This window comes from Hydra vulgaris, chromosome 05 (genome assembly GCF_038396675.1).
Source record: "Hydra vulgaris chromosome 05, alternate assembly HydraT2T_AEP".
NCBI classification, from domain to species: domain Eukaryota; kingdom Metazoa; phylum Cnidaria; class Hydrozoa; order Anthoathecata; family Hydridae; genus Hydra; species Hydra vulgaris.
In genome coordinates this window covers 35,655,001-35,670,910 of record NC_088924.1, presented here as the reverse complement: position 1 = coordinate 35,670,910, position 15,910 = coordinate 35,655,001, and the positions used below count along the sequence as shown (strand labels likewise).

The 15,910-nt window shown below is 27.2% G+C and overlaps 1 protein-coding gene across 2 annotated transcripts in view; it reads right to left on the bottom strand.

Moving 5' to 3' along the window:
* Positions 1-15,910, bottom strand: part of LOC100213470 (tyrosine-protein kinase BAZ1B) — an 88,639-nt gene that overhangs the window by 6,895 nt on the left and 65,834 nt on the right. For both annotated transcript variants that reach the window (XM_065798030.1, XM_065798031.1), the window contains exons 24-26: positions 6,728-6,939; positions 6,601-6,650; positions 5,374-5,900 (exon numbers count right to left, since the gene is read on the bottom strand). In XM_065798030.1, coding sequence (XP_065654102.1) covers positions 5,374-5,900; positions 6,601-6,650; positions 6,728-6,939 — 789 coding nt within the window. The remainder of the gene's footprint in view (positions 1-5,373; positions 5,901-6,600; positions 6,651-6,727; positions 6,940-15,910) is intronic.

The window sequence follows — 15,910 nt, the reverse complement described above, 5'->3', positions numbered from 1 at the left end:
TTTTAAGCTTGCTTAGAAAGCTTTCTCTCTCTTTGGTCTCATAGGAATAGAAAATAGAAAATAGAATACTCACCATATATAAAACACTACTTGGTAATGCTACTAAAGATATTACTAATATGTTTTGCTATTAAGTAATATTTGGATGAACATTGTTTTGAAATAAACAGAAAGTAACAGCTGAAAATAAATATTGATTTTATCAAACTTCATTTCAGTAGTCATAATAGTGTTAATAAAGAACATGTTTAACTAAATTAATAACTAATTTCTTAGCAAGCTTGACACAGTACTTTAATTTCAAAAATTTTAGTCTAAAATTGTTATATTTCTTGCCTTTTTAAAGACTTATATATTTAATCAAAACTAAAAAATAAGAACAGCTTCCTTTTTTAAGGAGGCTGTGTGATTTGGGCTCAGAATGGCAACTGTATGCAACTACTTCTAGCTTGTCAGAATAAATAAGGAGTTTCACTGATTTTAAGTTTTGTGCTCTTAACAAATTTTTTCACTTCTTATTTGAAGTCATGTGTTGAAGTCAAGCCATATTGCCCACAAACCACGACTTTTCCATGCTGGCTAAAAATGTTTATGTATACATTAGGCTTTGAGCTCTTTTTTTTATATCAAGTTGAACTCAACCAAACACATGATCTGGCAGATATGTGTGCCCAAGTATGTGTAACCTGCAGTTTCTTGAAACATTGCTTTCTTAAAGCAAGAAGCATAGATGTCATATTTATGTTTTTGTTTTTCCCTTTAGAATGAATCAGAAAACAGTTAAAGTGATGAAACATTAGAACACTTATCCATTAGATTTTTTAAAATAGATCTTCAGCTAAACAGATTTTTTACCCCTGTGAATAACAAATCTAGAACATAAAAATAAAGCTGCCAAGAATAGTAGGTTTCTTCTAGAATACTAGTAGTATAATAGTAGACCTAGTATAACAGTAGGCTTCTCCTATAATTTTGGTAGTACAAGATTCTCCATCATGTCAAAGTAGATAGTCATCTCATTTGAATGGATAGAATTTAGACTGTAAAACTTTCTTACTTTCCTTCGTTGAAATAAAAAGAGCAGTATTTACTTTGTTATGGTCATGTTTTGGTACAAATACTAATTTAATGGTTTGTAAATGGTCATAATAATAATGGCAGCCCATATTTTAAGTAATATTTTTATTGATTTTATCCAAAAAAAAACAACATTAGTGCTAAAACAACCTTTTCATACAAACAGTTATAATCTGTCATTTTTAAGTATTATTATGAGATGTTTATTGTGTTTGCGCAGAACTATTTTTCTGCGCAATCACAATAAACATCTCATATAAATAGTTCAATCACATACATCCATATAAATACTTTATTTTCAAACATGCCATGTTTTGAAAATAAACTATTTATATAGATGTATGTATGTATGTATATATATATATATATATATATATATATATATATATATATATATATATATATATATATATATATATATATATACATAAATACATTTTACAAAGTGGTTAAATGTGGCAGTGCTGAAAGAGCTAAAATGCTCTCTCCAGTGAATAAAAAAGTTGATAAAAGTTCACAGAAAAGCTTAAAAAGCATGTTGAAAAGAATCCTACTGTATCCATCAAAAAGACAGCAAAATTGTTTAATGTTGATGAAAGGACAGCCAGAAGAACTCTAAAAACACTTGAAAAAGTCAGTGTGGCCCGACCTTCATGTCAACTTTTAACAGAAAGACTTAAAACTTTACAATTGGAACAATCAAAGAAGCTTCTAAATCAGCTAAAAAGCCATGCTTCCTTAACAGTAAAATTTTTCTCAGATGAAAAACTTTTTAGTGTTGACTGTGTGATAAATAGGTGAAATGACAGATTCATTGTGCAGAAGGGTGACAAAGCACCACCTGTGTGTCACACCAAGCACCCTCAGTCCATCATGATGCTAGAAATCATCGCTTCTAATAGAGAGAAATGTCCATCAATCTACATCAAAGAGAAAGAAAAAGTTACCTCTGATGTGTATATTAGCTTACTAAAACACTATGCGGTACCATGGCTGAAGAAGACATTCACAGAAAACAATTACATTTTTCAACAGGACAATGTACCTTGTCATGGGTCCAGAAAAACTCAACAATATCTTCAGGACAATATGGCTAATTTCTGGCCTAAACACTTTTAGCCACCATCCAGCCCTGACCTGAATCCCCTTGACTATAGTATGTGGAGCGTAGTTGAGAGTAAGGATTGCAAAAAGGCCTACTCAAGTGTCAAGTCACTGAAGTCATCAACTACCTGTGCTTGGAATTCAAGGTGAAGAGGCTATATAATAAGCATCTGTCAGTCCTTCCATCCTAGGGTTGAGGCAGTGATAAAAAAAAAAGGTGACTTAATTGAATGTTAATGTGGAAAAAGTATTTATTTTCAATTTTTCTTCTATTAATATTCCATGAATATAATTTTTTAGTGCTTTAAAAATTCATTTTGAAAAATGTTCTAAAAAGTTTGCAAATTGCTGCCCCACCCTGTGTGTATGTGTATATATATATATATATATATATATATATATATATTATATATATATATATATATATATATATATATATATATATATATATATATAAATATATATGTATATACATGTTGTATAAAATAAGAAATTTCGAAAAAAATGACAATTATTTCGAGGTACATCCCTTAAAAAACTCATGCACCAAATGAATTATAGTTCATAAGATTGCAAAATAAAAGTGATACCAGTGACATTGGGCTTGTTAAGTGTTTTTTTCTAATGAGTATCAGTTTTAAATTTATATTTATGTTAATTAATGTGGATATGTTAATTAATTAGGCTGTTATGTCTTTGACTGTAAATGTTTTCAAACGTTGTTTGTTTTAAATAACTTATCAAATGATAAGTTGTATAGGGCATTGCAAGTTCAGTTAGTACATAACATTTAAAATGTCAAACAAAAATTCTACTGCAACCAAAAAAAAAAAGAGACACATGGAAAAAGAATGTGATTCACTTTGATAAAAGTAAAAGATGACACAAGAATGAATCTCAAGAGTCATTAGGAACAATGTGTAAAATGACAACAAATTGACAAATAATAAACCAATACACCAGCAACAGACGGAAAAAGCTGTGAAAGGACAAACAAAGAAAATTTCAGATGAATGTTTAGAGCAATGGGCTAACTTGAATTTTCCAACAATAGACAAAAGATCAGTTCCAAGGATAATACAAAATTGATTAAAAACTTACTAAGAGAAATCAAAAATGGTTTATTAGATTAGATTTAAAGCAATTAAAGACATCTGGTAGAGTGTAATATACTACAACGAAGCCTGATTACCCTATAAAAATACATCCTTTAAAGAAAATTTAAATTGGAAATATTCCATCAATGCCATCAAGTTCAATTCTGAATGAATACAGAGAGGAACACGAAAATAGTAATAAAAAAATAAGTGACAGTGATTATAAACCTTCAATAAATATAAACAAAACATTAAACAGAGGACAGTCGAGGCTGTTAAATTGGTTAGTTGAGCAAAGCTGAGTACATAAAAAGCTGCCACAATGTGTCAACAACTTCTTTCTACCCCAACTCAACCAGCAATCCATATGGCAGTCATAAGAGAAGGTAAAAATTACAAGATAAATTGAGAAAAAAACTAAATTTCAAGAATTGGTGTTTGCATTTTGATGAGAAAAAGAGTAATTGTGATATAGAATGATAAAAGAGAAGATAGGCTAGAGCCAATGGTATAAAAGAATGGAAAGTCAGAGACTTTTTGAAGGATTCGAGAGCTTATAAATAAATATGATTTATGGGGATCATAACAGACAATACAAATGTTATTTGTATTGTCTGTTATGGGGATCATAACAGACAATACAAATGTTAACACTGGGAAAACAAGTGGCTGATAAAGAGATTAATGACACATTTTCTAAGTATTGGCTTTGGGAAGCCTCTCTATGTTGGTTGTCAGCACCATATATTAGATCTAATATTAAAGTTATGTTTTATATGATTCTTTTGGAAGCAATAGCAATTCACCTGATCTATCATTTTATTTTGTTGAAGCAATACATAGTAATTATGACTCTTTAACATTGATCTTTGACAATAGTGGTATACAATTCAAGGAGAATAAATTAAAATGGAGTGATGATATACAGTTTTTTATGCATCTCAATAAAGTAGTAATTTTTTTAATGAAAATAAATTTCCCAACATTAATTTTAAAAGTTTACCAAATATTAGCCAAGCGAGCTCCCAAGCAATTTATTTACTACTAGCTTACATACTAATTCTTTCAGACAGAAAACAACTTGAGATGGCAGTTAAACTTGTTGCTGGAAAATGGGCAGATATCTGGTTTTCAAACCAAATGTTTAACCCTGAAAATGGTAAAGAATTGGAGGAATCCAGTAAAGATAATTTGAAGGCTATCAATACATTCACAAAGTTTTTGATGCGATATTTCTTGGCCTATAAATACGCAAAGATCTAAAATTTGTGCTGAACAAGCAGTAAAAACTTTAGCGAGTATTAAATCTTTGCAAATCTGAAGAAAGTTCGTATTTGAAATATTAACAAATCACCATTAAAGCAAATGCAAACCATTTTAATTAATGTAGTTTTATCAATATAGCTTTTTAAACATTTTGATGTTTATCAATATAGCTTTATTTACGTGATATTTTTATTACTTATTTGAATATAATTTATTATTTAAAGACAAGTGAGAAACATTTTACATCAAAATACCAGTAAATCTCTAGGCATATTTGTTACATGAATAACAGCTTTGGACACAGCTTTCTAGTGGGTCAGTACTTGAGTTTTTTCTAGAAACATGATAATAAAACTGAAATTATTTATTTAATTATAGATCTGGTAATTATGATACGATGATAAATACAAAAGCTCATCAGAATATGACATGCTCATTGAGTTTGTAAAAATATTATACCCCTAATATATATATATATATATATATATATATATATATATATATATATATATATATATATATATATATATATATATATATATATACATACATACATACATATATATATATATTCACACATATAAAATGGCCTTTAAGATGTTTACTGAACAAAGTTGCTTGTTTAACAACCTTTTATTGCAAACTATGTAGCCATATACATATATATATATCATCTCCTAATAATCATCTATTAGATTTTTTGTCATGCAGCCCATAGTTTTTGAGATATTTTACTTGCCCATATTATCCCAATCTCAAATAGCCCCGTCCTACCCTAGATATGTTAATAAATTATGATACACCAAAAGAATTAAACAAGTTTATTTACCTCATAATTTGATTCTCTTGGATTATTACGAGAATTCTTGCGCCGACTTCGCGATGATCGCTGGATATTTCCATTAATTTTAAAATCTGACAACTCGTCAGTGTCTGAAGTTTTATGAACCATATCTATTTTATTTTCATCTTTAGTGTAATGCGGCCTTCGATTTCCAAGCTTTGTAGAGTTATTAAAACCGTTACAATCAGTGTTATTATGAATAGCATTTATCTCATAACTTTCATTTTCAGACGTTTCTTTCTCATTATCATAGACACGTCGTTTTTTCCTGTTTAAAATGTCAGCAGATTTTTTATTCGATTTTTTATTAGATAGATTACGATTTTTAAGTTTTAATTTTTTAATTTTTTTTGAACTACTACTAGATTTCTTTTTTGCCTGTTGTCTCGGTAAGTCACTTTCTGAGGTGTCAGATTTTCTTTTTTTTTGTTTGCTTGAAATTGCTTGAGATTTCTTACCAGAGCCTTGTTCTGAATCTGAATCAATATATTTCGAATGGGTTCTTTTGGAAACTGTTAAAAAAAAAGAAGGAATATCAGCATAAATTTAATATTAAACTAATGCCATATTAAATAAAACATTTTTGTCCACATTTTATTCTTTTTATTTTTTAAAAAAAATCAAAATAAGGTTTGTCTGCTAACTATAAAAACAAAAATTAAAGATTACATATAACAGGACTTTAGAGTTAGCCCTAATTCTTACCTTTTGACACCAACCTTTTCCCTGACACCAACCATATTATAAAGATCTTTGCAATCTTTTTAAATTTTACAAAATTTTTTAAAATTAAATGTCACAAACAAAAATTATATGATTTATATAAAAACTTTTAAAATTAAATGTCACAAATAAAAATTATATGATTTAAATAAAAAATTTTAGAAGATAATAAAGCATTAACAATTTATAAGAAAATTTATTCTATAATTTTATAGTATGAATTTTTGGTCAAAAATTTAGACCCAATAACCAATAATACTACCTAAAAAGCCAACATTACTAATATATCAATCCTACTGACAATAATTGATGTCATTTTATGCTTAAATTATGTAAATTCTATTTGTTTAAATGTTTTAAAAAACAAACAACAATTTATGAATGATTGCTTTAAGAGTAGAAGCAGCTATTATATAAAATAAGTTTTGAAATTAAACAAACAGTAAAAATAAAAAAAATAAAAATAAAATAAAATAAGAAACATATTACCAGAGGAGTTTTTAGAAATTTTTCGACATTCAAAACAGCTCCAAGGACCTCTGTGTAAAACAGAATAAAGCATGAGTACAAGTTAAAAACTTTCGTTAAATTAAACAAAAAACAGATAATCAAAAACCTTGGTGCATGACGTAATGGTGGATTATGGCAATCAAAATGATAACTTAAAGGACAAGTGTCACATAGTATAACAAGACCATCTGTTTCACAAACATGACAAGTATCTTCATGATCAGAATCTTCAATGCTACTTTCTGATTCTGACTCTGTGGTCTTTGAAGTTCGCTCTCTTGATTTTCCATTAGAAATTTTCTCTGTTTGAGAATTACTCTGAGAACATAATTAAAAACTAATATATATATATATATAGAAAAAAGTCTTTAAGTTACTGTTTTTGCTTAAAAAACTGCACTTAACTACCTATGACATCTAAGTTGGCAAAATTAAGGTCTGCTTATTAAAAAAATGCAAAACTAAATTGAAGACACTAATTAAATTTATTGTTTTTTTTTTAAAAACCACAAAAACGAAAATTAAAAGACTGGAATGTTTTTAAAAACATTCTGAATGTTTTTAAAAACATATTAAATGTTTTTTTTTAGTTTTTTTAAAAGTAAAAACATTCTGAATGTTTTTATTTTTATACTTTTACTGTAAAAATGCGCGGAGTGTTGCTACATTGACTATTTTATAGCCTTCTGCTACAAGGGAATGCTGCTACATAGACTATCTTATGGCCTACTGCTACAAGGAAGTGCTGCTACATCGACTGAGGTTTTCGTTGAGGCAGTCTAAAACTGACAATGAAAAACTATATGTATATATATATATATATATATATATATTTACATACATACATATATATATGTACATATATATATATATATATATATATATATATATATATATATATATATATATATATATATATATATATATATATATATGTACATATATATATGTATGTATGTAAATATATATATGTATGTATGTAAATATATATATATATATATATATATATATATATATATATATATATATATATATATAGAACCCTTAGATGTTGTCCGAAAGTTTTTTCCATATTTTGTTGACAAAAAGTAAAAATTAAAATGCAAGACCGGAATTTTTTTTTTATTAATTGATAGACTGCCTGCCCCAACCAAACCCTCAGTCGATGTAGCAGCACTCCCTGTCGAATCAGGCTAAAAGATAATAGATGTAGCAGCACTCCCTTGCGGGTCAGGCTATTTGTCAGTCGATGTAGCAGCACTCCCTTGCGAGTCAGGCTATTTGTCAGTTGATGTAGCAGCACTCCCTTGCAAGTCAGGCTATAAGATAGTCAATGTAGCAACACTTCGCGCATGATTTACAGTAAAAAAAATAAAAACATTGTTTACATTGTTAAAAACATTCAGAATGTTTTTAAAAACATTCTGGTCAATTAAATTTGCGTTTTTGTGGTTTTTTTAAAAAACGATTAATTTGTAATTAAATTAATGGTTTTTACTTTCGTCCAACACGCAAATGTTGGACGAAAGGCAAAAGTAATTAAAAGTGACGTATGTGTGTAAGAATCACTTTTTTCCTTCCACTCTTCCCAAAGACAACAAACTATAGATATATATATATATATATATATATATATATATATATATATATATATATATATATATAAATATATATATATATAAATATATATATATATATATAAATATATATATATATATAAAATATATATATATATATAAATATATATATATATATAAATATATATATATATATATAAATATATATATATATAAATATATATATATATAAATATATATATATATATATATAAATATATATATATATAAATATATATATATATATATAAATATATATATATATATAAATATATATATATATATATATATATATATATATATATATATATACACATATACATACATATATATATATACATATATATATATATATATTAGGGATACAACTTTTTTACAACTTTATATTTCTGTATGTCAGTTTGATAAATAATTACTCAAAATAAAATAAAAAAACAAACAGTTATTTCAATATCTTTTGAAAAAAGTTCACACCCAAATCAAAATATCAAATTGTGTGTTATAACTTAACAATGTACATTGAATAATAATTAGGTCATGTCCAGACACTAACTATTACAGTTACTAGAGGAAAGCATATGCTTTGTACTGCCTATACTTATGATAATTATATATCAGTACATCACTGTCTATTACTTAAAACAAATCTAGACTGCAATTGTCTTGACTGAACACAGTTTCTGCATCACTAATATAGCATGTTCTGCACACTGATTGCTTCTTGGTATCCTCAGTGCTGATAGTTCCTGTTTCCAATACCAGTAACCCCTACTAGTAAGGTTTCAGTATTTGTGACAAGTTACTGTATTCTATCTTGCTGTAAAAAATTATCAGCAAACCAATACTTTTCCCAGTTATGAAACAAATCAGCAGATTTTCTATAATGTTGTTTAAAGTATGAGAACAAAAGCAAGAATGGCAATGAACTCCAGACAATCTTATATCTAAATTGGCTTCATTTGCTGATAACTCAACTTTACAATTTTGACTTTTTGATTTCTTAGAACAATCAAAAGTCTTCACTTTTTGATCTTTTAGAACAAGCAGGTGATCTTTAATCTGATCTCTCTTCTGTAACAGCTTGGGGCAAGCAGTGGCTTGTGGATTTTAACTCCAACAAAATTTAATTATTTAATGCTAACTACTATCGCAATATTGTTGACATTCCTATATTGACAAATAACAACCCTCTCACTCTCAGACAAGGCCTAATAACACATTCTCCCTTAACATCTGCCAAGTTTGAGGCACTCTTCCATTGTTGTAGGGTTACATCTCTTTCTTTTTTTTACAAATACTATCATAGCTGCTGCTCAAACAAGCTATCATTTCTAGTTTGATTAACTAAACTCATTCTCACTTGGTTGTCACTCTCCACCATGCTATAGAATTTTTTATTCATCTAATTTATTTCCTCGCACATCGACAAAATCTCATAACTCTCACCCATCGCTATGTTTTCCTGATTCATACAACTTGCAACTTTTTAAGTCTTTGTTTAAACTTTTCCTTTCTCTTTAACCCTATCCTTTGTTTTCAAGTAACTCATAACTTAATAGTGGTTGCTTGCAACCTTGTCAGAAGTGAACTAGTTTAATATATATATATATATATATATATATATATATATATATATATATATATATATATATATATATATATATATATATATATATATATATATATATATATATATATATCAATCCTCAGAATTAGGATTCACAACACTTCTAGGTTGACATTCGGCAATGCCGACCTAGAAGTGTTTAAGGTTGGCAAAAAATCTCAGACCTTGTTTCTATGTTTTATGGTAAAAACTATGTCGACCTGATGCCGACCTCCAACAAATTAATTTCAGCAAAATATTGCCGACCTCATTTTTTCCGAATCCCGAAGGCTAATATATATATATATATATATATATATATATATATATATATATATATATATATATATATATATATATATATATATATATATATATATATATTATATATATATATATTTATATATATATATATATAAATACACACACATATATATATATACATACACACATATAAAATATATATATATTTTATTTAGATGAATAAAAACAACTGATTAGCGGGACTTAAAGCTTCATGCCCAAAGGTAATTATCAGCCATTAATACAAACTAGTCTTCTGTGTCAAATAAAGATAAGAGTTTTTTTTAATATCGGCACTGAAATACAATTTTGTATTTTTTATTCAGTAAATTTTTTCCTTTATGTGATAAAATAACATATTTTTCGTAGAGACAAGGGTGGCATATTTTTGTTGCTAGATTGTAAGGTTTGCAACGTTTGACAATTTTCTATTCTATAATTGGCTTTATGTTTTGGTCTTTTAAGCTCCATATTTCCTTAGATAGTTCTGTGTCATTTCTATACTTAACCGATGCAAATGATTTGAGATGGTTTGCGTATCTTATATGGTGTATTACTAATGCCAAAATATACTTTTTTATTATGATAATGATGACTGGAGCTTACAGTTGCTTGGTAGACTATTGTTAGACAAACATTGATTGTTCAAAGGGCAAAATACTTTATCTATGCAGTTACATTGTTTTGTTTTAATTGATTTTTGCTGTTCAAAATTTTGAAATTATGTGAGTTTATGATAGATTTTAGGTTAGGCATGCAACTGTAGCTGATCTTAATATAATATTGGCCGGCTGGAAAATGTAAGTCAATAAGGGCTAGAAAACGTTTGCTATTTTTGTTTTGACCTTTAAGCTGAATGGAGAGTTGTACCAAATTATTTTTATACGTTTACAATTTTTTTGTTGATTATGATTTGAGATTAATTGTGGTTGGCAGGTAAGTTAGTAAGTGGTAGGTAGTCAGAAAGAGACTTTAAATTAAATCTAATAAACAAAACGGAATTACTCTTAAAGAAATTGAGATGGAAAGCATTCTTTTTTATTAATAACGATCCAAGAATTTAAGACAATTCAATTATACAAACCATGGAGTTAAATCTCCTATATGTTCACCGCAAATAAAAGAAATGTCTTCCTTCGACAAAGACTTAATCAGTCTTATTAAATCAATAAAGTTTCGAGACATACGCAATACTTTTCAAAATGGTATGAAAAAAGACATTAAAACTATATATCTCACGAAACCCTAACACAAGCTGACAAAACATCAAATATGTATAACTGTCCAAGGAAGATTACAATAATCTGTTAACAAATGCTATTACCACTACTTACAAAAAAGCAAATCAAAAATTAAAAGACCATATAAACAAACAAGGAAAACAAATTTTAACCGACCATGAGGTATATAAAAAAATTGAAATAAACAAATCCTCTAACTGTTTTTTTACTTTGAAAGACCACAAGGAAAACTTTGTTAACAACCCATCTGTGTGCCTTTTGAACCCTTCAAAAAATGAGGTAGGACAAATTGCTAAAGTAATTTTAACAAAAATCAAATGTGAACTTAAGAATAAACTTTTTTTGAATCAGTGGCAAAGTACACAAAATGTTGTAGACTGGTTTAAAAAAATTACCAATAAGCACTTATACAAATTCCTAGTTTTTGATGTTAATGATTTTTACCCTTCCATAAATGAAAACACCCTCAACAATGCTGTGAATTTTGCTGAACAACATATCGTTATCAAAAGCGAAGACAAAGCATTGATAAAGCATGCAAGAAAATCTCTTGTCTTCAACAACTATAAAGCATGGATTAAAAAAAGAGGTGGATTGTTCAATGTTACGATGGGGGCATTTGATGGTGCTGAAGTTTGCGAATTAATAGGTATTTTTATTCTGTATCAAATTTCACAGCATTATAACAAAGAAGATTTCAGTCTATATCGTATTGACGGTTTTGCCATATTTAAGAACAAAAACGGTTAGCAAATGAATAAAATCAAAAAGCATAACACATATTTAAAGAAAAAAAAAACAATTTTCAAATCACCATTCAATCTAATTTAAAAATTGTTAACTACCTTGATGTTATGTTAAATCTAAATAACAATACATTTCAACCATATTTTAAACCTGATAATCAAATAATTACATTATCAATAATTACAAAAGGTACATTCACTCTAATTCTAACCACACTCCAGGCATAGCAAAAGCAATCCTTCACAATATTGAATAAAGATTATCTTCCATGTCAATTAATAAAGTATTCTTTAAAAAGGCTATTCCACCATAAAGAGGCTTTAAAAAAATCGGGATACAAGTCAAAACTTACCTACCAACCACAATTAATCTTAAATCAAAATCAACAATAAAAGTCATAAAAAGTCATCATAAATGTAATACCATTTAGCATAACCCTCTGTTCAGCTTAAACGTCAAAACAAAAATTGCAAACCGTTTTCAAGCCCTTATTGACTTACATTTTCCAGCTGGCTGATATTATATTAAGATCAGCTAAAGTTGCATGCCTAACCTAAAATCTATCATAAATTCACATAATTTTAAAATTTTACACAACAAAAATCAATTAAAAACAAGCCAATGTAACTGCATAGATAAAGCATTTTTCCCTTTGAACAATCAATGTTTGTCTAACAATAGTCTACCAATCAACTGTAAGTTCCAGTCATCATTATTGTAATAAAAAAGTATATTTTGGCTTTAGTAATACAGCATTTAAGATACGTATTTATTTTGGGATTAGTAATACACCATTTAAAATACGCAAACCATCTCAAATCATTTGCATCAGTTAAGTATTGAAATGACACAGAACTATCTAAGGAAATATGGAGCTTAAAAGACCAAAACATAAAGCCAATTATAGAATGGAAAATTGCAAACCTTACAGTCTAGCAACAAAAATATGCCACCCTTGTCTCTACAAAAAATATGTTATTTTATCACATAAAGGAAAAAATTTACTGAATAAAAAAAAAAAAATTGCATCTCAGTGCCGACATTAAAAAAAATTCTTATTATCTTTATTTGACACAGAAGACTAGTAAACTATAATGGTTTTTTGTTTTTTTGATTTGTTTGTTACATAGATTTGTTTATAACGTCTGAAGTTATTCTACAGTAATTTTTATGTTTTTTTTAACGGTTTGTTTAGGTTTTTTGTTTGTATTAACGGCTGATAATTGCCTTCGGGCATGAACCTTTAAGTCCCGCTAATCAGTTGTTTTTAATCACCTAAATAAAATATAAATTAGAGCTATATATAGCTCTTAATAAATTACTTAATAATATTGAGCACTGTAACACGTACAAGAGACTTCGTATTATCACATCAAAATACTTAGCCTCTAATATATTCTATATATCCAAGGGTTGAATTAAGCAATCACGATTTGCAAAATCTGGAAAAATATCTGGTCTTCAAAATTTTAGTTTATGCACAGTTTATACTTTGTTTTCAAGAAGCAAATTATTATAAGTTTGTTAGCGAAAAAGTTATAAAAAACAAAACAAAACAACAAACTTACCACTACAAAAGTATTAACATTCTAGTCACTAACATTATAAAAGCATTATAAAAGAATTAAAACTATAGTTAGTATAGTGTTATTACTTTTATAACTTATAACTTTTAAAAAACTTTTATAAAGCACTTATAACTTTTAAAGTTCACTCTTTGTTCAATCAACTTAGTAATTCCAAACTTTAATCAAAGTAAAAAAGCATCTAGAAAAAATAAAGTGGATATTCAAATATTATTAAAAACTTCAGGAACTTTTAAAAATTCACTTAAACAACTTTATAAAAACGTACTGTATAAAAAGTTTAGCATTATGAAAAACGTTACTAATGGTCTGTAAATATGCGCGTTAATTTTAAAATCAATCAATAAAAAATTTTTATTGGTTGATTTTAAAATTAACATTTTTATAAAGTTATTTAAGTTCCTTAATAAGTTTTAAATATTATTTGAATATCCACTCTAGTTTTCTAGATGCTTTTCTACTTCAATTAAAATTTGGGATTACTTATGTTGTTTGAATAGAGAATGAATTATAAAAGTTATAAGTGCGTTATAAAAGTAATAACACTATTATAGTGTTATTACTTTTATAATGCAGTTAGTTACTATTTAGTTTAGTAACTCTAGTTACTAGAGTGTTATTACTTTTGTAGTCGTAAGTTTATTATTTATTTATTATTTTATTTTTATAACTTTTTTGCTAACAAATTAAAGTTGATTTGCCCCTTGAAAACAAAGAACACGGTTTTGCATAAACTAAAATTTCGAAGACCAGATATTTTTCTGGATTTTTCATTTCGCGATCGCTTAATTCAACCCTTGATATCTACATCTTTACCAATATATATATATATATATATATATATATATATATATATATATATATATATATATATATATATAGTATATATATATATATATATATATATATATATATACACACATATATATGTATATATATATATATACACACATATATATACATATATATAAGTACGTATGTTAGAGATGCCACAAATAGTGATTTTGCCAAATGCTGAATATTTGGCTAGGAGCTCGGCTGAAGCACTGAATATTCTGTGCTTATATAACTACGTTGTGGGCATTTTTACTTTTATTTTTGACTAGGTTGTGTCACAGCCTAGCTATTTGTTGACTGTTACATCAAATTGTTTTAAGCTATGTATCATACTCTTCAGTTACTCTTAAGTTAAGTATCATACTCTTCAAACCATTCAAAAAGGTTACAAAAATAAACAGCTCAGGTATATCTTGTATAGCACAAAGAAGTCCAAACTTATTAAAAATTATATCTTCACTACAGCCTGAAGTTAAAGCTCAACTTTATTTAAAATAAAGCACTTTTAAAATAAAAAACTTTAACAAGAATGACAACTATACAGTTGCACTTTTTATTGATGCACATTCTAAAACTAATTTCCTTAGATTAGTAAAAATACAAAATGCAAATTAAAAAATTTTTTTTTATGCTTTGAGAAAGATTAATGTGTGATACACATCACAACCTTTCTCAGTGAAAGGTTAGGTCAGTGAAAGGTTCATTCTTATCAGTGAAAGGCTGGTTGACATTGTACACATATAAAGTTGAAAAGAAAAGTCTAATTGTATATAAAAATCGATTTTTACATGAAACTGTTTGCTTAAATTGGGCAGCAAACCCTTACAAGTGATGGTCAACTAACACAAAACACCGTAACAGAACTTGCTAAAAATTACTTATTATTTGCCAGTGGCAGTGTATATAATAAATGGCTATTTTTGGAAGTACGTATAATTTATGAGGTAAAGCACAATCATTTGCTATCATCAAATGATGATTTAACATAACTTGACACCTTTAGATTTTAAGTATCAAATATACTAAATATTTGTTAAAGTAAAAAAATACTTATTGTAATACATGTAATACTTTTTTATGCATTTTTTCGTTACAATCTGGTATTTGGACAAACTGTTTGCAATATTTTTTACTATTTGGTATTTGCAAATACCAAATAGTAAAAAAGTAGTTGCATAGGCCGATAACTGAATAGTCACTGAATATTTGTGGCAACTCTTATGGTCAGCCAGATTTTTAGCTATTTTCACAATTTCTAAACTCCTTATATTGATCTAAGTTATTAATAATGTGCAAACAATTTTTAGCAGGTATCGGCTGTTTTTTGAGCGATAATAAAACTTTTTGCTGTTT